This window comes from Penicillium concentricum (genome assembly GCF_028827145.1).
Source record: "Penicillium concentricum strain IBT 3081 chromosome Unknown utg000003l_segment0_segment0, whole genome shotgun sequence".
NCBI lineage: Eukaryota > Fungi > Ascomycota > Eurotiomycetes > Eurotiales > Aspergillaceae > Penicillium > Penicillium concentricum.
Window position 1 is genome coordinate 2,677,089 of NW_026622756.1, and position 24,888 is coordinate 2,701,976.

The following is a 24,888-nucleotide window of genomic DNA, read 5'->3' on the forward strand; positions in this document are numbered from 1 at the left end:
CTGGTCCCTTCGATCAACCCACGACCAAGATTGTCATTACCAGATCAGCGTACGGCCGAGTCCCTAAGGTAGAGAGATTCATTCTCAACTAACCTCAAGTCCCAATCTGCGCAAATCAGTCAATCGCGAATCCCACCGAACCGACTCCCAGTCCCACGAATCTCCCACCAACCCATAGCTCTCCCGCTCGCCGTCCGGCTTGCGCGCATTGAGTGCTCAATACCCCCAGCTTGCATCGGAAACCTCCAGAAATCGAACGAGGTGACTCCAGTAGTTCTGGCCACCAACTGAGAGTTCACCAGGGACCCCAAACTCCCCGACCCAGACAGGGGCAAGATCCTCGAACAACAGGTAAGCCCAGTTCTTATTCATCTCTGCCGCAAACTCCGAATACGAGCGCTTGGAAAATGGGTACAACTGACCCCAACCATACCACATGTACACATGCGCTGAGTACACCACTTGAGCTGGTCGGCTCAACTTGATCGGTCGTGATCGCACGCCCGACAGGTCGTTCGCTGATGAGATACCTTCCACTATCATCAGCCAATACGGGTTGATTGCGAATAATCGTTCTGAGACCTTCTCAGCCGCTGTCGCCCAGTCATTCCAGTTCAATGTGCCCCAGAGCCCGCGAGGCTCATTTCGCAGGTCCGCACCAAGGACAAGTGGATTCTTTGCCAGCGGGCTCATCACCGTTTCCCAGTTGTGGATCCATTTGTCTTCACTTTGGGGGATACGGCAGAAGCGCCCTCCTGCCAGCCAGTCATTATGCCAAATGATGTCACAGGGGTTAATGCCGCAGCACCATGTGGCCTGCGTGATGTGATTGTTCACGATGACAAGCAATCCAGCCGCTGTCAAGCTTTCCACCACGGCGTGGTAGACATCTAGGGCTCGTGGTTTTCCATTGGATGTGGCTGTCAGGAACAGGTCTGGGTTGGCCGCAATCATCGATGAATTTACCACGGGATCCTGGTCGACAATCTTATCTGCGTAAGGGAGGCGGACACTGTTGAATCCTAAGCGGCGGATCAACTGGGCAATTTCATCTCGATGTCGCACATCCAAGCCAGATGGAATGAAGTTGATATCGCTGGCCCCGTACCAGTTTATGCTAGCGAGTTTGAGCGGTTCACCATCGGCGTTCCGGATATGTCGGCCTTGAGTTTTGAAGGGAGGTGTGAAATTGGTTGTGGCTGGGGATACAATTATGTCTGGTTGGCTTTCTGTCGCATGCCATTTATTTGGTGTGGTGTTGGAATAGATGACTTGTAGAACAACAAGCCCAAGCCCTGCCAGTACCCATCCCATGCGCGACTTTGTGATTATGCTTGGGAGGGATCTCATGATGGATTATTCCATTTGAGCAAACACTTGAGATGTAGTCGGATTTGGAATTTTCGGTGCGGGTTTCCGGGTGAAGATGATGTTCGTCTTAATGATGCGCGTGGTAGGCCTGAAAGTTAAGTGACCACACACGGAAAAGATCCAAGATATTCCAAGGCTACCATATCAAATACTCAGGTAATCTTCCCTTTAATCTTCTTTCCTCATTCATAGTTGTTCATACTTTCTAATACCAGCAGTATTGCTCATGATTTCAATTACTAAATATCTCCCAGTAGTATTTTCGAATACAGTTGAATAGTCATTCCCATTTCATATTATGACCCTAAACACAAACGACAGAAGCATCAGCATGTACTAGATAGGGTATGTAGGAAGAAAATAAAGCACATCCCCCAATTTCCCGGTTTTAGATACATATCAAGAGCTTCCCTTGTCGGGGTAAATTGCCCTTTCCAGCAACCGAGTATGATATCCCCATGTGGAAACTCAGTAAGATCCGGAAATTGCTACTTCTTATTTCGGTCTTCAATCTCAAAATCCACCACCTCGTGTTATAGCCGGATCTGTGCCTTGATAGAATCAGGGTCATCGGATTCAAGCGGGTTTAGTTCGCTATAAGTGGCTCTACCAGCGACCAGTTCATAAAGAGTAGACCCCAAAGAAAGAATATCAGAAGTATCCGTGTTCGGAAGTTCGTAGACAACGCGATGCTTTCTCGTAACCCAGCGCTGGGTATCCAGGGCACTGAGAAGAGCTGAAATCACTTAGGCGTAGATTGAGGTTGTAGTCAACAAAGAATTGCCTTAGCGCCAAGTCCGAGTGGATGATTCCGAAAGAGTGGATAACGACAATAGCTTCCAAAATATGTTGGAACCATTTTGACTGATGCTCGGGGGTGATGTTGGTTTTCCGTCTAGAAGATAGACCCCTGCAAAGATACCAATTACCAACAGCTGCTGTTGTGTAATGGCTCGTTCGGTAATGACCGATGTGTTTTGCATGGTGAGAAAGATTGACGAGGAAGCAAAACACAATTTAGACACAGAAATACTACCCCTGTCACGAAATGATAGTACACGTGATGCATCACATGTTTTATGGAATACTTTCCAGGTAGTTCGCTAACTTGGGTGCTCTGGTAACCGAGAGTAGCAGTCCATTCACTTTTCGATTTCGTGGATAGCTTCTTGGGACCCCGTAGATCGCATTGGCAAAATGAATAGCCCTCTTCAATACAATTTACTAGTGTTCATTACTAAAAGAGTGGCTGAGATACCCGGGGATGCGAAAGAGAGCAATATGGTCTCGTTGCCATTAACATCCCCATCGCCGCCAAATCCTGTTCCAGGGCCCCAGATTGGCGACTTGGTTTGGTAGTCCCAGTCCAGATTTCAGAGTCCAGCCCCAGTATGGTAGATGGCCGGTGTATTCGCATTCTTGTCCAAGGGCCATCTCATAGACATCGATGAAGTAGCGACGCTAGGGGAGGAAGGGGAAGGGATTGTGGGCTGCCATTTGGTTAGCCACGACGAAAGTCATTGATGATCAACACAATAAGATAAAACAAAACTAACCATCATACTCAATGAGTGTGACCAAGGGGAGTCATCAGTAAGTCGACCATGTGAATGCATCTTAGACAGCAACTTCAAGAATCTTACAGACTCGATATAGCTACGGCGATCGGAGCGAAGTAATTAGCGGCACTGATAACGGAGAGCAGGCACATTACAGTGAAGACTGTGTGTTGAAGACCATCTCTTTTGCCTTTTCTCTCCACTTAAAACCCATAAAACCACCAGCCACAGCTAGAGTTGTTGCCATAACATCTGCGAACCATAGTTTGACATTAGGCCTCCATCATCTCTCAGATTTCAGCCTAATTTTATGACTATTTTCAATATTGTCGCTTGGAAGCAAGGAGTATCTTGAAGATCAACGAATCGGTGCAGACATAGCAAGACCATTCGAGGCAGGATCACTTGGGGAGATGAAAGGGAACAAAACAACCGAATCCAAGCTTCATCTCATCTTGAACCTATGGTTGATATTAATCCCTCATCTCGGCATTGATATTTAAACAGCCATGATCGGCGTCGACCCAGTTGCTGCTATTGGGGCTGTAAAGTGGGTCTTTTTGTCCCCATGGAGTTCCCATGAGATATCAATTTGTCCCGATAGCTCTGTCCATCTGATTGAGTCTCATGGTAAGCGCTGTCGATCTTGTTTCCCAGAACGTTTGGCTCGTGTTGCCTTGTGATTAGGGGCAAAGGTGTAGCGGACAATGCTCGGATCTAGGTGTGAAAGGGGTCTTCTATGTCGTGTTATTTTTACATCAGAACAAGAACCGTAGTCAGAACCAGATTTGAAGATATATACTTGGGGAAGGTACAACCTGGAATACACTACCGCTTGAATTGGCTAGCAAAACGAAACATAGATAACCCTGATTTACAGAATCCCACCCAGCGTGACCAAATCACCATACACTTTTCCATCAAATCCTTTGCCTCCTCAGCCTGAGCGCCATGTTTAATCTAGGCCTATCCAAAACCACGCCTCACGGGGCCTGTGCTGTGATTGCTACTAACGACGGAAATGGTGACTGCGCCGGCAGCGATCGAAATGAATATTCGGAAGTTCTGGCTTGTCCTGGACATCATGAAGCCGTTGCCGATCTGTGCCTCGATTATCCTTGGAAGAGAGACAATTGCAATGGCGGTGCCGCTGGTTCTTGCCTAATGTGTATCACTGGTAACTTCTGTACTAGAGATCTACACGGCACAACTAAGAGTGGGGAGGAATCTATCGGGTGCTATAGCCTATAGCTGGATAGGCTGCAACTGTGATGGTTAGAGGGTTCAGTCTACACGAAGCGATATAGATGTGCTAGGAAGTCTTGTTGAGGTGCTTGTGTTTTCTCTCTGTTATCTAGATCTCAACAAGATGTTTGGCTTTCTGCTAGATAGTGGCTCTAATAATCAATTTTGAAAATATTTAGAATTGGAAACTACGGAGGACTAAACTAGTTGAATGATAGGGACTGTGACGAAGTACCGGATACTAACAGAAGATAAAAAGGTAAAATAAATATAATTGACAAAACAAGCAAATGCTAAGCTATTAATTTCCTATAGATTTATATAATATCTATTCAATAAACAATTTGGTAAGTAGAAAAAGTACATACATAGAACGGAATGTCTGTACTACCTACATACTACCTAGGTAGGTCTACGCGAGAGACTGAAGTGAGGCTGAGATGAATTAACGGCAGTCTCGAGGTATACTAACATCAAGGTCGAAATCTAATTTAAAATCCGACTAGATCTTGCATACTGCTTGTCGCTTCTGGTCAAGCAAATACCGAGTCGGTATTCCGTACTCCGTACTGGCATTTTTTTCTTAGATCTTTGCAGAATTCTAGAATCCCTTAGCAAGAATGCTGGCCCTAGGAGATTAAAAGTTCCGTTCAAGAGAATGTTATGGCAAAGATCTTTGCAAAATTCTAGAATAGCCTGATAAGAATGCCGGTGTTAGGAGATTAGAAGTTCCGATTGCTAAAAAGAATGCTATACTGCGATCTTGTACTTCCGCGGATTTGAGAATGGCCTAGATCTCAGATACTCGGGACATGCTTCAGTATCTGGGAAGGATCATCCCTTCAAGTAAAGAATGTCGAGTCGCCAGTGCCGACTAATTCCCATTTCGTGGAAGGATGAACCCCCCTCGCGTTTGTTGGATCTCTTGGATTTCTTAAACCTCGTGTCAGCCGGTTTCAAGTGGAAAAAAGCAAGTATAGAGTAAAGAAGGAGTCAGACAGGTAAATAATTGGACAAGGCGCAAGACCCTTCTTTTACCCAAGTATAGGGTGGCGATCGGATGGAGAATGCACGAGATCCCAATGGACCAATCAGAAGTGGTATCTATCGATATCTCGGCAGCCCTAACAGCATAGGGGTAATCCAGCTAGGAACGGCCCACGACATAGCCGGAATGAAAAGTGGGCCGATCTAGAACCTTTAATCTTGGGCAGGTTAGGCAGCGACCTTTTATAATTTTAAGGTGATAGGCAGTTTCAGATTTGGGAGGGATGTATCAGATGCCAAGATAGAGTACTTCACCTTCACGTGCCAACGGCTCTAAGGATGTCGGCCAAGGCCGAATGCACATACTCCGTATGTTGTAGTGAATCCCGATTTTCCCTACCGAGTAAAAGCTTGTCTAGAATGGAGGGAATCCACTATAATGTATTTTGTTATATCTTACCATGATATTTCAATGATATTTCAATGATATTACCTTGATAAACCACCTCCTAGCGTATTTATATCCCCTAAACCTAAAAGAGATATACTTCCAAGGGCTTGGAAAGGTCTTTGCTTCGCCACAAAACTCGGGACGAAAAGAGATCGGCGGTCCACGTTTTCGGCACCTGACAATACCGTACCCGTAATGTAATAATTCCCGGATGCGTGATTTTCCTATCACTCCAAGCCTCCAAGCTTTTTTTTTTAATTTCTTTTTCTCACAGTCTCACGATGATTTTCTACATATATTGTTTGCCGTTCCTCTCTTCTTAACCTCTTTTCGTTATGCCCTTGACCATCTCTACAAATAATTGTGGCTCAATGCCACGAGGCTAGCGGTAGTCTTTTTTCCTGCAGTCAAAACTCTCCGCTTGGTAGCGATCGACGGGACCACATGTATGTCGCGTGAAAATCGAGTCTAGAGGTAAAAAGCTAACAGTTTCAGGTTTGATAAATTCCCTTCCTTTCGAGAGTTACCTATCTCGACATCCCTTCGGCCAGTGCCAGTGGTCCCCGCTCGGCAACGGTCTGGCCGCAGTCCGTTCACCATGTTCTCGGCCTTTATTCGCCGGATGACATCCTGGAAGGAAAAGATCCCACTTCTTAACCGACTAGAACTCAATTTCATCCTCCTCCACTATGCCTATATCGTATCCTGGGCTATAATCGGCTCTATCATCGTTTACCCTGGTGGTAATATCGACTACATCGACGCCCTCTTCCAATCCGCCGGTGCAGCTACCCAGAGTGGCTTGAACACCGTCAATCTGAATGGCCTCTGGCTATATCAACAAATCGTCCTATACCTGATCACATGTCTATGCACACCGATCTTCATCCACAGCGGCTTGGTGTTTATTCGGTTATACTGGTTCGAGAAACGCTTTCAACATGTGGTCCGAGATGCGCGTGCGATGCGACGGACCCGATCCCGCATGGAAACCGTGACCGATGATGGAGACAGCGAGGATATCAATATTAACCGTGCGGAGGGTGGAGTTAGCGGTCGACCCATTACCGTGATACGAGACGATTCAGGGGATGCCCGGGACGCGCGGTTGACAGATACGGGTGGCAAGCACATCAATTCCGGTATCAACACACCGGAAGGCCGGCAGAGCAGTGTCGACTCCAGCTCCGATGGAACAGACGCGAGCAACGAACCCCGCTTTGGCCTCGGTAGTTTGAAGGTGCCAACCCATTTGAACCCGGAACACCACATCGCCTTCTTGGAAAAGCAACGAAGGGACAAAGGAGCTCTGCGCATTCCAAGTCCCCGGGAGTATGACCGCGGTGGTGCGCCTGAGGCTTTGGAAGAAGATGCGAACCAGGAGGGTGAGCAGGCTCAGCACTCCAGTGACCACGACGACCACGATGACCACGACGACCACGACCAAGTGAGCCCCGGTACACGTCCCGTTACACACCCCGAGGAACTCGATCAGCTTGGTCCACTTGAAGGACCACACATCACCATCAACGAGCCAGACATTTCGCGCACCCGTCCCCGCGGTAATACATTCCCCCGTTTGGATACTCGCCCCACTGTCCGGGAGACTAAAGACGGGAATGAGACTACCACACTTGGCCCTACTAACACGAGGAACACCTTCAGGGGGATTTTCCGATCTCTCACACAAGAGCGTGACATTTCCACTCAGCCGTATCTCAGTTGGAATGCGACAGTGGCTCGTAACTCCAATTTCGTCGATTTGACCGAGGAGCAGCGTGATGAGTTGGGCGGTATCGAATACCGTGCGCTCAAGACGTTAGCCGTTGTTCTTATCAGTTACTATCTCGGTTTTCACCTCATCGGCATGATCAGCATGATCGGCTGGATCATGACGAATAACAAATGGGGTGATATCGTCCGGGCTGATGGAGTTGGGCGGCCGTGGTGGGGAATCTTTACATCTGCCTCCGCCTTTAACGATTTGGGTTTTACCCTGACACCCGACTCGATGTACTCCTTCCAAAGGGCCATTTTTCCTTTGCTGATGCTATCGTTCTTGATCATCATTGGCAATACCGCCTTCCCGTGTATGCTTCGTCTGATCATCTGGGTCATGTCGAAGTTGACCCGCCAGGGGAGCGCGCTATGGGAAGAACTGAAGTTCCTTCTGGATCATCCTCGTCGATGCTTCACTCTTTTATTCCCTCGCAATGCCACTTGGTGGCTATTTGCCATTCTCATCGCATTAAACGGCATTGATCTGATCTTCTTCGTCATCCTGGATGTGAGTTTTGATATCTCTCCTTTTCACACGATTTTCACTGACCCTGATTTTGTAGCTCGATGATTCTGCTGTCACTTCACTTCCTCCCGGGATTCGAGTTTTGGACGGCTTCTTCCAGGCCGCTGCGACACGAACAGCCGGTTTTGGAATCATCAGTCTTTCGGATCTTCACCCCGCCGTTCAGGTTTCCTATTTGATCATGATGTACATCTCAGTCTTTCCCATCGCAATCTCCGTGCGTCGAACCAACGTATACGAAGAAAAGAGTTTGGGTATCTACGATGCCGCAGAGGACGACGCCGACGAAGAAACCAATGCCCCCACTTATATCGGAGCTCACTTGCGACGCCAGCTGAGTTTCGATTTGTGGTACGTCTTTTTAGGTCTGTTTATCATTGCCATTGCAGAAGGATCACGGCTGCAGAATCAGTCCGACTACGCCTTCCAGCTGTTCACTGTTTTGTTCGAGGTTGTCTCTGCATATGGTACTGTAGGTCTGTCGTTTGGATATACAAATACCGACACCTCCTTCTCGGGCCAGTTCAATGTTGTCTCCAAGTTGGTGATCATTGCCATGCAAATCCGTGGTCGCCACCGTGGTCTCCCTTATGCGCTTGACCGCGCCGTCCTCCTTCCCTCCGATGCCCTCAACCGACACGAGGCCCAAGAGGGAGAGCGCCGCATGCGCCGCCGCACATCCAACCTCAGTGGCGGTGGATCTTTCGGCCCCTCACAATCACGTACCTTATCTCAGGCGAGGAACGATGCTGGTCTGTCTTCGGGTATGGAAACCCATGACTGGCAGACTCACCCTGCTCCGAATGGAGACTCTCTGGTGCATCGCTCTTCGACTGTCCGATCCAATCGCTAGAAAATGGGCGGAATTTTCGATTATTTGTTTATACCTACTATGGCTTGGCGTTGCATATACATACATGCCCTGGCGGTTCAATTTTAATTTTCATTGTACACATAATTATGGAAATATTGGACTTTTGCCGGTTTAGTAAAATACCGTAAAGCGGGTTGTGCATTCCTTACGTGCAGGGACAAAGGTTACCTATAGCCAATCTAACTCTAGATGATCAAGGAATTGTAAATCTGCCTAACAAGGGGAAAGACACTTGAACCTGGTATGATAGTACAGTATATGAAATAAACTAGACTATTTATAGCCTGATCCGTCTGCAAACGGAAAGATCTGCGATTGTCCATTCTAGGGCATGGAGAGTAGATGTGATATCCATGACGACAAGCTTTTTTGAACATGTCAAGTTCATATGCTACATAGAACACTCATCTAAGTCTCCAAATCCAACTATATCACCTATATCAACCATGGCCAACCGACCATATCTAGATCGTTACAGGGCCACGACTGACCCCCTCGAAACCAAATCCCCAATCACAACTACCCAACCAGAAGATACCACATCCCAAACACCCTGGTACAACCCACGAGGCTGGTCCCTATGCACGAAACTCATCGTCAGCGCAACAGCCATAGTAATCATACTAGCTGCAATCCTGATCCCGGTCGAAATAATCCAAAACAAATACCCAAACTACACACCCATCAACTACACCCTCGCAGACACATACTCCGGCCGAAACTTCTTTGACCAATTCACCTATTTCACAGACGAAGATCCAACAAAGGGTTTCGTCGTCTACGTCAACAAATCAACAGCAAGACATCTAAACCTCACTTATGCAACTGAAACATCGGCAATCCTGCGCGTCGATGCATCAACACCAAACGCCCGTTCCGGTCGGAACTCTGTCCGCATCGAGTCGAGAAATACATATGACTCAGGTCTTTTCATCTTCGATATTATTCATACGCCCTTTGGTTGCGCCACATGGCCTGCTTTGTGGTTAACGGATGGTTACAACTGGCCGATGAATGGGGAGATCGATGTGCTGGAAACTACCAATCTTGGAAGTCATGGGAATGAAATCACCCTTCATACTACCAAGGGGTGTAAAATGGATGTCAAGCGGAAACAGACTGGTCAGGCGATTTTTAAGAATTGTGATAATGTCACGAATGGGAATTCCGGGTGTGGTGTTATTGGCGATGAATATACTTATGGTGAAGCGATGAATAATCGTGGTGGAGGTGTTTATGCCCTTGAATTACGGGATGCTGGGATTCGAGCTTGGTTCTTCCCGACTGGAACTGTTCCTACTGATATCACGGTGGGAATGCCCGATCCGAGTAGTTGGGGGATTGCGTTGGCGGATTTCCCAAGTACGAATTGTGATATTGCGGCGCATTTCAAGAATCTGAGTATCATTGTTAATATTGATCTCTGTGGTGAGCTTGCTGCCCAAAAACAGTTTTATGATACTTTGTATCATTGTCCGGCGACTTGTTCGGACTTTGTTGCGAGCAGTCCTGGTAGTTTTGTTGATGCTTATTGGGAGTTCAAGAGTTTCAAGGTATATCGTGCTTGAGTTTGAGATGGATGAAGGATAGGGCTTTCTGTTTGTCTTTATTTTGCTATTTGCTATATGATATGATTGTGTTGATGTGCAGCAAGAGGAATATTTCTCGTTGCAGCGTGTCACTTTTTAGTGTTGGACTTTTGCTGGAGTTTGTGATATTCGGGTTGATATGAGACGATTGTAGGTAGCGTCTTAGCAGACAAATATTTCGACCCATGTTTCTTTTCATGCTGTTTTCATTGTCCTTTTGACTAGCAACTGGGTAACAGGCAAATCGGGGCAAAGCCAGAGGATAATCGAGTCCTGAAGCCGGACGCACGATTTGGTAGACATTGAATCCCAGATCCTCCCAAATCTTCTGCAAACCATCTATAGAGCAATTTATTAGCCAGAACTCAACAATCCCTCGATTAAAACTCACCACTGAAAGTCACGCTTTCGGATCATCACTCTCATCACTGTATCGCTCCTCCCCATGCGCATCATATTCCCTATTATCAATATCCCCCCACCACCCTTCTCCAGTGACTTCGATCGTCTCATCGATGCGGTGCAGTAATTTTCCAGAGAGGTGTATAGCACCTCCTTGCCACCAGAAATTAGCGTAAACGGGACCAATCAATGCCTTGAACTCTTGGCAATGTGGTTTATCCTCGGCGAGATCGAAGTACTCCACATGAGCATTGTTGATGACGAGACCTAGATCGGTGCTGATAGTGCCAGAGAAATAATGTTTTTCTCCATCAATCGTTTGGATTAAAGTGCGTATTGTTCCTTCGTTGCAGGTAAGACTTCCTGGTGATTTATGCGCTTCGCGTGGTTGGCTAGTGGATTGATTCATTGTGGAAAATTGTGTATGGGTAAAGTCGGAATTGGTCTCTGGTTGATCAGTGTAATGGTTCTTTTTATGCTGAGACAACGAGGCGGGTCAATTGGGTAGTTCTCGGCGATGTCACAAGTCAGATGGTGTGATAACACCTTCTCAAAGACCTTAGAAAATGAGGGAGATGATAGCAAAGCCATGAATGGCAATAAAATGTGAGATTAGAAATAATGCGAAACAAAATATGAGAGATAGATATTCAGTTTCACTTCGGTGCTAAATACTAAACATGGAGTGGGTATCTCTAACAAAGATGAATCGTCCAAGCACAATTGGCTGTCAATAATTCATCCTCAGATCAAAAGACACAGAATGCATCAACACTAACGATATTGAACTCAAACTCGCAGTGTCGCAGTGTGGGGAGCCAGTGGCCCGAATAAAATGAACCCTAGGTATAGCAAACCAAAATCCCGCAAAATAACAATCGTGACTATCGTGAGAAAAACATAACAAAGGAAAGGAACAGAAAGGAAAAAAAAAGCTATAGCTGCCGCAGCAGACTGCCATCGGCAAAGGGGTTCTCCGGGGACATATCCAACAACGGCCGTGTGGCATTGCGGTCACCCGTTGCGACCCCATGTCCCGTGCGCGGATTTCGATGACTAGTCGTGCTGGCTGAATGTGCCAGCAGACTATGTGGCGTGAACTGGGCAGGAAGTGCCGGGCTTCCTTCAGCAGAAATTGGAGGCGCATATGTGTTTGGGTGATGACGCACACTGCGGGTGGTGTTTCGTCGCTGAGGTATAGTTTCTGCGGGTGCGGCCGGTCGTCGCCATGAAGTCGAGGGTGGGATGGCAATTACTCCCGGCGTCTGATCTGGGCCAGTGGCGCCGTCGATCAGATGCATGCCTGGTTGGACTTTGACGCCGTGACCCTTGCCCTTACGGCTATGCTGCGGTGGCTCGGCATAGACTGGGGTGAGATCAATCAGAGGCTTCTGGTTGAGAGACGGGGTTCGATTGAACTGGGATGAATCGGGAGCACGAGTCATGGTGTTGGTCCGGCTGTTGGGATTTGAGTCGTAGCCCGGGGCATGTGTGGATCCTCCGCTCATAAAGCCAGTGCCTGTAAAGGCTTCCTGCTTAGCTCTCTTGTCGCGATCATCCCGTTCCCGCATGGCAGTTTGTCGCTGAGTGTAACTTCGGCCTAGGAGTCCGGATGGTGCAAACGTAGAAGTTTCTACTTCTTCGGGCGAAATACCCGAGATTAATGCATGCTTGTCGGTGAAAGGCCCATCCATATCGGTATCGAGCGTCAGAGGCTGATATGAAGATGGAGGGGGCACGTGTCCACGAAGGGTCTTCTTCCGGGTAAAGATGTCTTTGGAGCTGGTCGGTCTCTGTTGATCAGAGCTGTCACCCTTGGTAAATTCGGTCGAAGTCTCCCGTTTTAGGAGTGGGACTTCGTTATACACATTTCTCGGCTGATTGGTCGATCTCTTCGTCCCAGCGCGCTTCGGTGTTTCGGTCTCTGGTTTTTGTCCTGCTCCCTTCTTATTGACAAGATACCAACTTCTCCACTTCTGTACTGCTCGGTACCATGTATCTGCAATAGACTTGTCACTGGTTGAGAAAAAGTGCAAGAAGTTCTCGGTGGACAGAAACATAGATGACTTCTGCTGGCTCTTAATTGCGAAGCACAACTTCTTGGGTGGCTTGATATCCTTGTTAAGCGCTCGAGCGCTCGGGAAGTAAATGTCATAGTCGGATATATGGCAGATTTTGGTCTGGTCTTGGGCGTTCTCTTTTTTTGAGACTGTCACTTGTCCGTCGGAACGCAAGGTGACATATCGCTTATCCCACTTGCGACGACGCTGGGAATGGTAAATGTGGACAGTCACTGGGGATGGTTGCCCGTTGGGGGCATGCCCAGCATCGAGCTGAGTGAGAGCATCCACGCTGGAGGGGGAATAACAATGAACTGGTTGTCCGCATCGTGTGACCAGGAATTCATGACTTCCCGCACATGCTCGTAGCGGCGGAGAGGACGCTCGAGGCCAACTTGAGAGTAAGACTCCATGAGAATGAATTTCTCTGCGTCAATGTCCCGAGATAGGTGCTTGGTGGCATCTAGCAAGATATCCCGGACTTGAGTTGAGGGGGTGACAGTGAGGTCGGCGGTGGCATCTCCATATTTGACAAGGGCATATCGCTCTCCAGCGTTGACAGCGCTGACAGGAGCATCAAGTCCTGGAACCACTCCGGTTCCGCCCACGCCAATATAGTTCGGGAGGGGATCGGTTTTCTTGACATGGTCCTTGGATCTTGAAAGCTTGACCTTCTGGAAGAAAGACTTGCGGTGGCTGTCATTTTCTGAGTGAGCACTGCGCGGTGGATGCGCCGGGGGTTGCGCCGGGGCCGGTTGCGATCGGGGTAATTGCGCGACTTGTTTTGGCAAGACGGAGGCCTGAGGCTGCCGGGTGTTTTGCGCCGAGTTATCCCCTCCAGTCAATTGTTCCATTGCTCCTTGTCGGTGCAGCTCACGTGTGCATGCATCCTCCTCATTCTGTGTTGCCAAAGGGCGACTGGCTGCGGCCCGTTCACTTTCTCGTTCACTCCGCTGTTCCAGCTGAGTTCGCGCGTGGCCGGGGATCGCAGGGGTAGGGGGTGCGTCATTTCCATTCGACGTGGGCCGGTTGCGACGGTATCGAGATCTGCTTCTCGCGATCGAGGGGTTTTGCTCAACGCTAGCGACTGGTGCAGGTGGGGGCATTTCGACGTCGCCAGTTGTCGCACTTCGTGCACGATATCGAGAGAACTTTCGAGTTACGGACTGCGCCGTCGTATTTTCACTCATGCTGGAGTTTTCTTTTCGCCCTGGAAGCGTTTCGCAATCTCCAAGGTCTCAGGTTCTATTTCCAGAATGAGGTTAGCGTCTTCAAAACAGCAATTTCCCGTTCCAAGGTCAGTGCTGCGACTCTGCGATCCGCGACCTGCGACTTGCGACTTTCAACAGAGTTCTCGGCTCGGTGCACAGAAGGAAAACATAATGTGGGAAAAAGGGCACAGGAGACTAAATAGAATCCCAGACCTCATCAAACCGGCCTGTTGTCAATCGACCATTTGCGCTTCGTTGGGAGGCAAAAAGTGACCCGCACCGATCGTCAAATGGGCCGGGCTAGGCTGAGGGTGCATCGGATTTCACTTTCTTCGACAGATCATATATAGGTTGAACTCACCGAAGTACTTGGCATACACAAGAGAACAGAGAACATCGAGAGAAAAGTAAACAGTGACCCAGGTTTCGTGGGGGCTAAACATTTCCGGATCTGGCGCGCCGGATGCGGTTTCACGCGGCTGACGCCAGGGTTATATACGAAGTACGAAGTACAGACCTCATATACGAAATATATGATCGACAGGTACTATTGACCATTACCACTATTAGATTATTCAATGCAAAATGTGACACTATTATTGGATGATCTCGCCGGGTCCACAAGACGATCACATACTACAAAGTGTACTTCCGATTCTTCACAAATAGTCCTAGGCACATATAATGGACATCATAGCCTCGAGAAAATGTTTCAGATGATGTTCGGTACTCCACAGTATACAAGTTTTGAAGGGTGATTGGTTGTTACTGGCTCGGGCTGATCTCGGTAGGCTTAAATCTCCTGGTTTTCAATTGGACCTGAGTCCTTCTATATTTCATTCTTACAACGTAAATGCGTTTAGGTCGAGCCTATTTCCTATAGGCACCCAATTCCCGGCGCCTGTGAGTTGTTAGCATAGACCAACAAGCAAGGTACCGATATACAGGTACACCCTGGAGAGAACTTACCACCACGCGATGAAATCCACTGTCCGCACATCAATCCCAAGTTCAGTTAATGCCTTGGTAGAGAGATGTGTATCATAGGGCCGCACGACACCCCCATTAGGATCATTGCCCTGCTTGTTGGGGATCATTCCGGGAATGGCGACACCCATCACCTGAGCCAGCTTCTGGCAGATCTCATACTTGGTCATCCGGTCCTCGGATGAGAATTGCAGGATACGAGGGAAATCCTTGCGCTTCTCCTTCTCGCGCAGATACTTGATGACAATATCCCGACACACGCGCGCAACATCCTCAGTGTTGGTTGGGTACCGTATGGCCCAGTCGTCCATCTTCACGCCGGCGTTCTCATCCGTGGCCTTCTTGACTGCATCGACGAGCGTGTTGATCGCGCTCTCCGAGTTCTCCTTGGCGTTACCGTACAGCACCGGCACGCGCAACACAATGCCCATGCCTGAGGCTTTGGTTGCTTCTAATACAGCCAGCTCGCCATCACGCTTCAGTTGTCCGTATAGGTTCGGGGGCTTGGTCTCGGAATTGGCCTCGTAGGGTGCGTCGCCTTCGGTGCCGGGGAAGACGTAGTCGGTCGAGATGTAGATGAGGAAAGCGCCGCGGGATTGGCATTCTTTGGCCAATGTTCGAGTAGCTTCAACGTTGACCCTGCGGGCTTGATCTGGATTCTTGTCACAGAGGTCCGGGGACTTGTTTGCGGCACCTGTGAGCTGTCAGTCTATGATGGGGTGATCGAGTAAGCTGGGTAGCTTACAATGGATGACAATCTGAGGCCTATAGTTCAAAGCTGATTAATATATATAATTGAGATCTAAATGGACATACATACTTGACTTCATCAAAAAGCATGCGAATGTCTTCCTCCTTCTCCAGATCGGCCTTCAAGATGGTCGGCGGGGCAGGGCGGGAGAATCCCTGGCCAACAACCAACACGCCCGAGTGTTGGAAAGTATTGAAAACAGCACGGCCAAGGAAGCCACTGGCTCCAGTAACAAGAACTGTAGATGTCATTTCTTGAATGTAGTAGTTAAGTGAGGAAGTTGAGAGAGGCCATTTTTTTTTCCCTGTCGACACGGGGAGCCACTGTGACGTAACTGACTTCCAGTCTGCCAGATGTGGATATAAGCTAATATACGACTGTCAACCAGGTTGAAACACCATATTCCATTTCAATTCTACTCATTTCTGAGCTTCTATTACGGCACGCATACCTTAGAGTAGGTACAATATGCAGAGCTCTGTACTGGATTTTCCTGGGTCTTTGGTCTTCCGCTTTTAGGTGTTCAGGGATTTGCCCACCGGTGTAGCGAAAGGGGTAAATCTAATTAGGTATCTCCCATCACAAAGTGAGCGTGTCGAACTATATATCTTTGCCTTTGCTTTAATAGAAATCGAAAGGGAAAAAAAAAGAAAAGGAAAACGTGACCGATGAACAATACTCACTTCCTAAAGTACATGTAAAGCCAATTATCATCCAACCATGAAAATCTTGTCAACAATGTAGCAGAAGTTAAGCCTTCATTCACCAGATGTTTCAGGGAGAGAAGCGGGAGTGCGATCTGTCTGATCCGGCACTATTCCTCTCAAAACTTCCCACTCATGCTCCAGCATAGACAAATTGACAATATCATGCCAAGCGCGACGATGGTATACAGCCTCACGTTCGCGACCTTCATCCACAAATCCAAGCTTCCTATAAAGCTTCAATGCATCGTGGTTAAATGAAAATGCGCCTATAGTGACTCTATGCAGTCCAACATGTTGAAATGCCCAGTCCAGTGCCCAGTTGATAGCTTCTCCACCGTATCCTTTCCCGCGAAATCCATCCGCAAGTGAGATTACTATCATCGCATTGCGATGATGAGCGTGATCCGGTCCAGTCGAACCGAAAACGCCCACGAAGCCAATTGGGACTGGCTTGGAATTTTGATCTGCTTCGGGGGAATCTTGGGGAAGACATATAACCACCCCGAGGACGGAATCTTGCATTGCCTTGATGAACTCCTCTGCACTCTTTTTGGGATATGGGCGTGGGAGACGTCTACCACCGAGTGTTTTGATTACATCGTCGTTGACAATGTGATGGTGGAAAAATGCAACATCCTCTTCGGAGCTTTCTGGGGCTCGATAGATGAGTCGGCTAGACTTGGAAAGTTCTCGAAAGACTTGGGTTGCCATATTGAAAAATCAGAAATGGGTGGAATATAAAGTCTATTCACTTGGGAATTCTCGATAGCTTTATGTAAAAAAGCGAAAACAATCCTATAACCAATTAGCTTCTAGCATGAACACCATGTTACATTGGGGCTGAAAGTGAGGTAAGCGCTATTTAGTCCACGGGTAGTATCTCGAGGTCCGTGATTCTGTGACTAGTGTAGAGTAAAAAGGGTTAAAGCCACAAACAGGGAATTATATACATGGGCCATAGACATCGGTTGCGTAGAACCAGGGAGTACAAATAGGCGCATTAATAGAGGCTAGGTGATTAATTAAAAAGTCTTGAGCTATTCTATAAAAGCAAAGTGAGCACTTCGTAGCCCTCACAAAGGTTTCGTGCCTTATACAGAATCCTGATGCACGAAATACTCATGTCTGACGGCGATCCCTGGTCCGGAAGTCGGGGGCGTATCCTTCACTAATCCGTCCTCGGAGTCATTGAACGAGATGTCATCTATGCCGCGGTCAGTCTGACCCTGTGAGGTGGAGACGGCGGTGTGCTGCGCGTTGGCGCCGGTATGTACGCCAGAGTGAGAGAGCTCGTAGCCGCGGCGGCCGCTATAGGTTCCCGTGCGAGAGTGAGAGCCGAATACTAGCGTGCGGAGAACGGGGAGACAAGACGCGATGATGGCGATGGCGGTTTCGACCATGGAGACGGTGCAAGTGATCATTTGTTCGTTGCGGTAGGAGTAGATTGCCCGGATGACTGGGGACATGGTTTAGTGGAGATGATATGAGAGGGAGGGGGTGACATACTGCTGGTTATGACTACCAGAATACCCAGGAGGAAAACAGAAATGACACCCCATTTTTGTTTCGTGGGCATCTTGAGTCTTGCAACCTGCGTAATGGGGAGGCAAATGACTAGGTTGGGTTAGATGTGATCTTGAGATTGAATTGAATTTGACTTACTGAAGACATCAGTGAAAATGTTGACTGTAAGAATTAGCTGATAGTCCCAATTAAGTCCAGACAAAGGGCCATACAGAGAATCGTGAGCCAGTAATTTATTGTGGACGGTCCTTGGGGACATGTCACTGGTAAATTGTCAGTCCCTGTGTCTGTGATGTAGTTGATATAGAAGCATGCTCACATTCGGGATTTGTAATCGCCTGCCACTGCCGCTGGACCGGATAACACTTGAACACAATATCGAAAAACAGCACTAGCCAGGTCGCAGCCAGGAGACCAAGTGTGATATTATACACAATCTGATACCGGGTGCGATCTGCCAGACGCTTGTAGAAGATCACCATGCTGGCCTTGATCAGCCATAGCGAAGTAACATATAAAGTGGATCCCGGGATGATCATCTGTTCAGACATTAACAATGTGATTGCAGATCCTTCCAACCCCAGGCGGTTTTACCTTCATCATATTAATCTTTCCATCCACAGTTGACTTGGCCATTTCAGACATGCCTGTGCATTGTCAGTGGAGTCCGAGAAGCTTGCTCCACCAGTTCATGAGTTGAGACACGTACCCTGGTTAAACATATAATGCTGGATCCCCAGATCTCCGATTAGACACAAGGCAGCCAGAGACACGAACAGGTCGTCGAGGTACAGCCGTTTCAGGAGCCGGATTCGGACCACAAGGCGACAGACCAGAAAGATGCATGCTGCCACTGTGCATACATACCAGGCAACCTACATAGAGACCCTGTTAGCAAGCTAGTAGGATGAGGACGGAGAGAACTGAAGAAAGGGCACTATACCACTTGTCCCTGATCCGGGCGTGCCATGTTGGGTTGCCTGTGCTTCAGTCACGACAGAGAGAAGAAATGGCAAGGTGGGATACGGGAGCATCCAGGAAGGTGCCGTCGACACAGATGATTTTAAAATCTACAACCATTCTCGTAATTCAGAGAATACACTGAGACACTTCTTTGCTAGGGCGACTGCCAAGACTCTAGCATCGATCTGTTATGCAAGTTACGGAGTAGATTTAGGTGCTCTGCGATTCACCTATAATATTGACGGAATTTTTCTCGGGGCTACGGGATTTCAAAATCGGATAAACGTTAATGATTCCTGTCCCAATTTAGTGAGTGCTCCACATAAATGTGGTAATGAAAGATTAATTCCTGGAAGTTTCTATTTTGTTATGGAGTTGGAGTAGCTTTTTGCATAGTCCTGGAAATTGCATGTGATCCCTGAGGAGTAATATGGGTTAATTTATTTAAAGCCCGCGAGCAATGCTTTGATATTGCACCCTGCAAAACATTGACGAAATAAGAGGTGAGAGTTGCGAGTCATTTATTTTCCCGCCACTTTGGAACAAGCTCCCAAGTGGTTCACAAAATCCGTGGACGATTCAAACTTTATCCAGATTGAGCAACTTCAGTTTTGCCGCTAGACCAAATGCAAAATTGTACCAGAAATAATTAAACCTTAAACAGCAGTGACCAATCACAACACTAAGGTCTATCTTCATTCGGGCTAGTGTCATTATATACCTTTTCGGTAAAATGGAACCTCGATGAGAAGACCCGTGGACGGAGCTCGGGACTCCAGAGGTCCTGATTTGGTAAACAAAGGCCTAAGCCTACGAGAGAGTAGAGATGTCTTGCGTTGCTACCTAGGTAATCTTCACGAAGGGGTAATTAATACGCAAAAGCTACCTAGGTACCTGTTATGTAAATTTATTAAGTTCTTAAAGTAACGTAATACGCTAGATGTTCTCGAACCGTACCTGCATTAGATAAATAATTTTAATTTTAATTTTTCTAAACAGAAAAAAAGCACGGAACATTCCACACACTAGTGAACTTTTCTCAAGCACTAGCGTCCCACACCACAGGGTAGTTAGGATAGTTGGGCTTGTAGAGTTTCTGACAGCGACCGTTGTAAGCGCCAGTTGTGCTAGTCACAATCTCCCCCTCGTGTCCAGGCACACCCACACGCGCCAAGGGACCATCAACAGGCTTAGCCTGCCCCCAGCCAGGCCCAGCGCTGGGATTCTTGATCCACGCCACAAGCCAAGAGTTCATGTAGTCCGCCAGCTGTTGCTCCGCCTCGGTCACGCCATCCAGCAGGGAGAAGCACTTATTGCCGCCGTGGAAAAAGGGCACCTCGCTACCGTGCGAGGGTCCGAGATTGGGGATTGGTAGCACGTTCGAGTAATCGCCGAACCAGCGGTAGATCCAGGTGGGTTGTTCGCCGGCGCGCAAGTCCAGGAGGTAGTCGGTCGCGCAGAGGAAACGCGCGTCGCCGTAAGAGGCACCGCTCATCTGGGAGACGGAGGAGTAGTCGGCCTCGTTGTAGCCGGCCAGGAGCTCGTCTGCGGGCACAAAGGTAAGATCGGCATCAAAAGTGCGGACCCAGGAGGAAAAGTTGGTGTTCTCGCTGCCGTAGACATAGCTGAAGATCTCGCCCTCCTGGTCGGAGTTGCCGACGAGCAACGGCAATGATTTGGGGTAGTATCCCTTGGCGAAGCGGTCGGTGTAGTTGGAGAAGCGGGTGATCTCGTCCACCACTGGTGAGAACCAGGTGTTCAAGCTTGAGTTGAAGTCGCTCGTCTGAAAGGCGTACGTATCTGCTGCGCGCAGGCACTCGAGAGTATAGTCATCTGCGGTACAGCCCAGAGTCACGCCGGCATCCAGCATTGTCTGGACGACCTCCTTCATCGCGACCCCTGCGGCCGCGTAGCCAGGACCCGATTGAGCGTTAGCAGACATCTCGATCGCACCGGCCAGGAATGTATCCGGGTGATTCCAGAGATAGTGATCAACGTGCACTCCACCAGATGAATGGCCACCCAGCACGATGCGCGACTTATCACCTCCGAAAGCTGGTGACGAGGTTAGGCAAAAGATCATTGGTTTCAAAGAGAAATAGGAACTAACCCTCAATATTGTTGTGAATCCACTCCATGGCTAACTCCACGTCCATGATTCCAAAATTCTGCGACTGTCCCTCCAGTTCAGGCGCATTGGGCGAGGCATAAATGCTCTCACGGTAATTGAAGTTGACGTAGATAACATCCTTGCGGGCAAAGTTGGACCCTTGCCATTGCGCGTTGCTGCTGCCGCCGGTGACCATGGCCCCACCATAAATGTAGACAAACACAGGGTGTTTAGTACCCTTTTTCGGGGTCCAAATGTTGAGGTTGAGACAATCCTCGCTCTGCTTGGTGATTGCCGTGCCTGACATTGCCTGGGCACAGGATGGCCCATAGGCAGTGGCCTTGAAGCCACCCTTGGGGAATGAACCGAGGGGCTTGGGTGCCTTCCAGCGGTTCTCTCCAGCAGTGGTCTCGGCAAAGGGAATGCCTAGAAAGACGTTGGCATCATTCTGGGAACAGCCCTTGACCACCCCCTGCTCGACGGTGGCTCTGGGAGAAGAAGATGAGCCTGCAGGACATCCATGGGGCTGTGCAGTCACCAAGGCCACGGCTGTAGCCGTCAGGCTCAAGGTGCGGAAGAAACCCATCTTGAGGAGAAATATCAATTGATGGTTGGTGATAAACGGGGGAACGCCCATTTAAGGCACCGTTTGCGGAACCATGCCGATATTGCGCTAAACTCGCAAGATGTCTTGCATTCGTCCAATCATGTCAATTTCTGTCTGTAACCACATGGCCCCCACGTGGAATTCATCAAGCTAACTAAAAAAAAAAGGTGTTTCATCCAATCATTCCCTTGTAGGGTGCATCTGTCCACCATGTGGCTGTACTAAATCCGTTCATTGTTTTCTTTCGGAATAAAACCTTTATGGGCATTAATACTCCACTATTGGATTTGGTCTAAGGCCCTATACAAACTTTCTTCAGAAAGTTTTCGATCCCATTGGACCTATTTCTCAACGAGTCCTACAATGCTAAGCCCTTTTACATGAAATCAAGACCACAATAGCCGATATGCAGCTTCTAGAACGGGCTAGTAGCTTCTTATGACCAGGACATATCTTACCCGCTAATCCTAATCCTCGAGGTTTGCCTCTATAACCATTTGAACCCAGATGACGGTAGTTGGCTAAGCGCATTGATCTTATGCGTTGGCGCTAATTATTTTCTTATGTTGTAGGTGTCCAAGTGTCAGCTCTCTTCTATCCCGGCATTGATTTTTAAGAAGCCCTACGACAGCTTCCTAGAGCTCCTTCGACCAAGTGTGACGGCTTAGGCTTTCGGGCACGGACTCTAGGACAGAATCGTCATAAAGAAGAGTTATGCAAAGTTCCAGAATTTCGATTAGATACTTTACAGCATTATTCTCGAAATCAAGCTTGTTTGTGCTTCTAGAATTGTGAAGCTTCGTAACACTTTATGCCACACACGTGGAAGCTCTCGTTCGATAAGTCCGCGATCATGCTCGAATAGCACCCACTAACAATTAACAAATAACAAAAATAGCTGACGATTTATTCTTACGGGTTTTAGTTTCGCCAGTTCCATAGAAATGAATGAGTGCTCCTCAAAGTGCTGAATTGGCCGACAAGATACCACTTCTTCGAATGTGTATACAATATACTGTAATTAATACTTTTGTATACTAAGCTCAAGATCAATTCAAATTCCAAACCATATAAACTGTTTTTAAGACACTGCAAGCGTAGAATACAAAAAGCCGAAAATCTCCGAGCTCGAAGTAACGTCTGGCTCTCGGAGGCAGATCGGAGCATCGGAGCATCGGAGCATCTCCACTCGACATTCTCAAAATTGTTCTCTCAATTCCCCCAGCCATGTCCGGTACTAGGAATCTCACAGCTGCTTTGCGGCGGGCCCGAGTGCCTCGTCCTCGTCTTGCCATTCGCCCGGTCCAATTCACACCTTTGACTGTGCGCGCCTTCAGCGCCAGCTCCATCCGCGACTCCGATTCCCGTCAGATCAAGTTCACCAGCGACGCCTACCCCAACCTCAAGCGCAACCCCAACTTCGCCGAGATCTCCGCCGACGATGTTGCACACTTTAAGGAGCTTCTGGGCTCCCAGTCGGCCGTGATTGATGGCGTGACTACCGATGCGACGGACGATCTCGAACCCTTCAACAGCGACTGGATGCGCAAGTACCGTGGCCACACCCGGCTTGTTCTGAAGCCCCAGAATGCACAGGAGGTCAGCAAGGTGCTGAAATACTGTAACGAGCGCAAATTGGCCGTCGTGCCGCAGGGTGGAAACACTGGTCTGGTCGGTGGCTCGGTCCCGGTCTTCGATGAGATCGTCATCAACACCTCCCGCATGAACCAGATCCGCTCTTTCGATGCTGCTTCCGGTGTGTTGGTCGCTGATGCCGGTGTTATCCTCGAGACTGCCGACCAGTATCTCGCCGAGCGGGAGCACCTCTTCCCTCTGGACCTTGGTGCCAAGGGGTCCTGCCACATCGGTGGAAATGTCTCCACCAACGCCGGTGGTCTGCGCCTCCTCCGCTATGGCAGTCTGCACGGTAGCGTGCTTGGCCTCGAGGCGGTCCTGCCGGACGGGACTATCGTGGATGCGCTGTCGACTCTACGCAAAAACAACACTGGCTACGATATCAAGCAGCTGTTCATCGGCTCCGAGGGTACCATTGGCCTCGTGACTGCTGTCTCTATTCAGTGTCCCCCTCGCCCCAAGGCGGTTAATGTGGCCTACTTCGGTCTCGAGAGCTTCGAGCAGGTCCAGCAAGCTTACCTCGCTGCCAAGGGCCAGCTCTCGGAGATTCTCTCTGCATTCGAGCTGATGGACGGTCGCAGCCAGAAATTAGTCATTGAATCTACGGGTAATAAGCACCCTCTTGAGGGTGAGTATCCTTTCTACTGTCTGGTGGAGACCAGCGGTTCCAACTCCGAGCACGACATGGCCAAGTTGGAGTCATTCTTGGAGAGCGTTATGGGCGATGGCATTGTCGCCGACGGTGTACTGGCCCAGGATGAGACCCAGTTCCAGGCCCTGTGGCGCTGGCGCGAGGGTATCACCGAGTCTCTGAGCCACTTGGGTGGCACCTACAAGTACGATGTGTCGATCCCATTGTCCGATCTGTACCTGCTTGTGGAGGACTGCAAGGCCCGCCTCACGGAAAAGGGTCTGGTCGGTGACGATGACTCTTTCCCCGTCCGTGCTGTGGTTGGTTACGGTCACATGGGTGACTCCAACCTGCACTTGAACGTTGCCGTGCGACAGTACAGCAAGGAAGTGGAGAAGGCGATTGAGCCGTGGGTGTATGAGTGGATTCAGAAGCGCCAGGGCAGCATCAGTGCCGAGCATGGGCTTGGCGTTGCTAAGCGGGAGTTCATTGGCTACAGCCAAAACGAGACGATGGTGAAGTTGATGAAGCAGCTCAAGAACCTCTATGACCCGGTAAGTGGAGTATCGCTGATATGTGGGGGTAATTGCTAACTTTTATTAGAATGGGATCATGAACCCGTACAAGTATATTTAGAGCTAGTTGCGGTGTAAAATGTATAGGGGTTGAAGCATAACAATGAGCCGTTCACCGAGGAGTAATAATCACACAAGCACAGGCATATACATGCATATACATGCACATACAATGCATGTCCAAGTACTAAAAACAAAACAAGTAAATGATAATCCTTCCAGGCCATATTAGTGGACCCCTTGCTGATATACCCCGGTCGCTGCCTGAGGCCACCCGTTGCCATGTGAGACGGAGCTTGTTTGGGGATTTATGCTCCACCCCTTGTAGCCTCTTGTCTCTCTTG

The 24,888-nt window shown here is 48.7% G+C and overlaps 10 protein-coding genes across 10 annotated transcripts; 3 read left to right on the plus strand and 7 right to left on the minus strand.

The window, feature by feature from the left end:
* Positions 1-216: 216 nt before the first annotated feature.
* Positions 217-1,314, minus strand: N7517_008849 (cellulase family protein; the record flags this gene model as incomplete). The annotated part of the gene is made up of 1 exon (XM_056726578.1): positions 217-1,314. One exon carries the CDS (start codon positions 1,312-1,314, stop codon positions 217-219), a length of 1,098 nt encoding a protein of 365 aa, XP_056577429.1.
* A 4,897-nt stretch (positions 1,315-6,211) lies between these two features.
* N7517_008850 (potassium ion transporter) lies at positions 6,212-8,771 on the plus strand (the record flags this gene model as incomplete). Its single annotated transcript, XM_056726579.1, has 2 exons — positions 6,212-7,900; positions 7,956-8,771. The coding sequence occupies 2 exons, from the start codon at positions 6,212-6,214 to the stop codon at positions 8,769-8,771; spliced, it is 2,505 nt and encodes an 834-aa protein (XP_056577430.1).
* A 467-nt stretch (positions 8,772-9,238) lies between these two features.
* N7517_008851 (glycoside hydrolase family 16 protein) lies at positions 9,239-10,360 on the plus strand (the record flags this gene model as incomplete). The annotated part of the gene is made up of 1 exon (XM_056726580.1): positions 9,239-10,360. The coding sequence occupies one exon, from the start codon at positions 9,239-9,241 to the stop codon at positions 10,358-10,360; it is 1,122 nt and encodes a 373-aa protein (XP_056577431.1).
* Positions 10,361-10,781: 421 nt separating this feature from the next.
* Positions 10,782-11,192, minus strand: N7517_008852 (uncharacterized protein; the record flags this gene model as incomplete). The annotated part of the gene is made up of 1 exon (XM_056726581.1): positions 10,782-11,192. The coding sequence occupies one exon, from the start codon at positions 11,190-11,192 to the stop codon at positions 10,782-10,784; it is 411 nt and encodes a 136-aa protein (XP_056577432.1).
* A 526-nt stretch (positions 11,193-11,718) lies between these two features.
* On the minus strand, positions 11,719-14,033 carry N7517_008853 (uncharacterized protein; the record flags this gene model as incomplete). The annotated part of the gene is made up of 2 exons (XM_056726582.1): positions 11,719-13,135; positions 13,159-14,033. 2 exons carry the CDS (start codon positions 14,031-14,033, stop codon positions 11,719-11,721), a joined length of 2,292 nt encoding a protein of 763 aa, XP_056577433.1.
* An 891-nt stretch (positions 14,034-14,924) lies between these two features.
* Positions 14,925-16,043, minus strand: N7517_008854 (dTDP-4-dehydrorhamnose reductase family protein; the record flags this gene model as incomplete). Its single annotated transcript, XM_056726583.1, has 4 exons — positions 14,925-14,955; positions 15,024-15,735; positions 15,787-15,806; positions 15,862-16,043. 4 exons carry the CDS (start codon positions 16,041-16,043, stop codon positions 14,925-14,927), a joined length of 945 nt encoding a protein of 314 aa, XP_056577434.1.
* A 507-nt stretch (positions 16,044-16,550) lies between these two features.
* Positions 16,551-17,210, minus strand: N7517_008855 (GNAT family N-acetyltransferase; the record flags this gene model as incomplete). Its single annotated transcript, XM_056726584.1, has 1 exon — positions 16,551-17,210. The coding sequence occupies one exon, from the start codon at positions 17,208-17,210 to the stop codon at positions 16,551-16,553; it is 660 nt and encodes a 219-aa protein (XP_056577435.1).
* Positions 17,211-17,590: 380 nt separating this feature from the next.
* Positions 17,591-18,562, minus strand: N7517_008856 (uncharacterized protein; the record flags this gene model as incomplete). Its single annotated transcript, XM_056726585.1, has 5 exons — positions 17,591-17,955; positions 18,006-18,113; positions 18,162-18,185; positions 18,236-18,286; positions 18,343-18,562. The coding sequence occupies 5 exons, from the start codon at positions 18,560-18,562 to the stop codon at positions 17,591-17,593; spliced, it is 768 nt and encodes a 255-aa protein (XP_056577436.1).
* Positions 18,563-20,025: 1,463 nt separating this feature from the next.
* Positions 20,026-21,682, minus strand: N7517_008857 (uncharacterized protein; the record flags this gene model as incomplete). The annotated part of the gene is made up of 2 exons (XM_056726586.1): positions 20,026-21,041; positions 21,097-21,682. 2 exons carry the CDS (start codon positions 21,680-21,682, stop codon positions 20,026-20,028), a joined length of 1,602 nt encoding a protein of 533 aa, XP_056577437.1.
* A 1,248-nt stretch (positions 21,683-22,930) lies between these two features.
* Positions 22,931-24,605, plus strand: N7517_008858 (FAD-binding oxidoreductase; the record flags this gene model as incomplete). The annotated part of the gene is made up of 2 exons (XM_056726587.1): positions 22,931-24,523; positions 24,573-24,605. The coding sequence occupies 2 exons, from the start codon at positions 22,931-22,933 to the stop codon at positions 24,603-24,605; spliced, it is 1,626 nt and encodes a 541-aa protein (XP_056577438.1).
* Between the last annotated feature and the right edge of the window lie 283 nt (positions 24,606-24,888).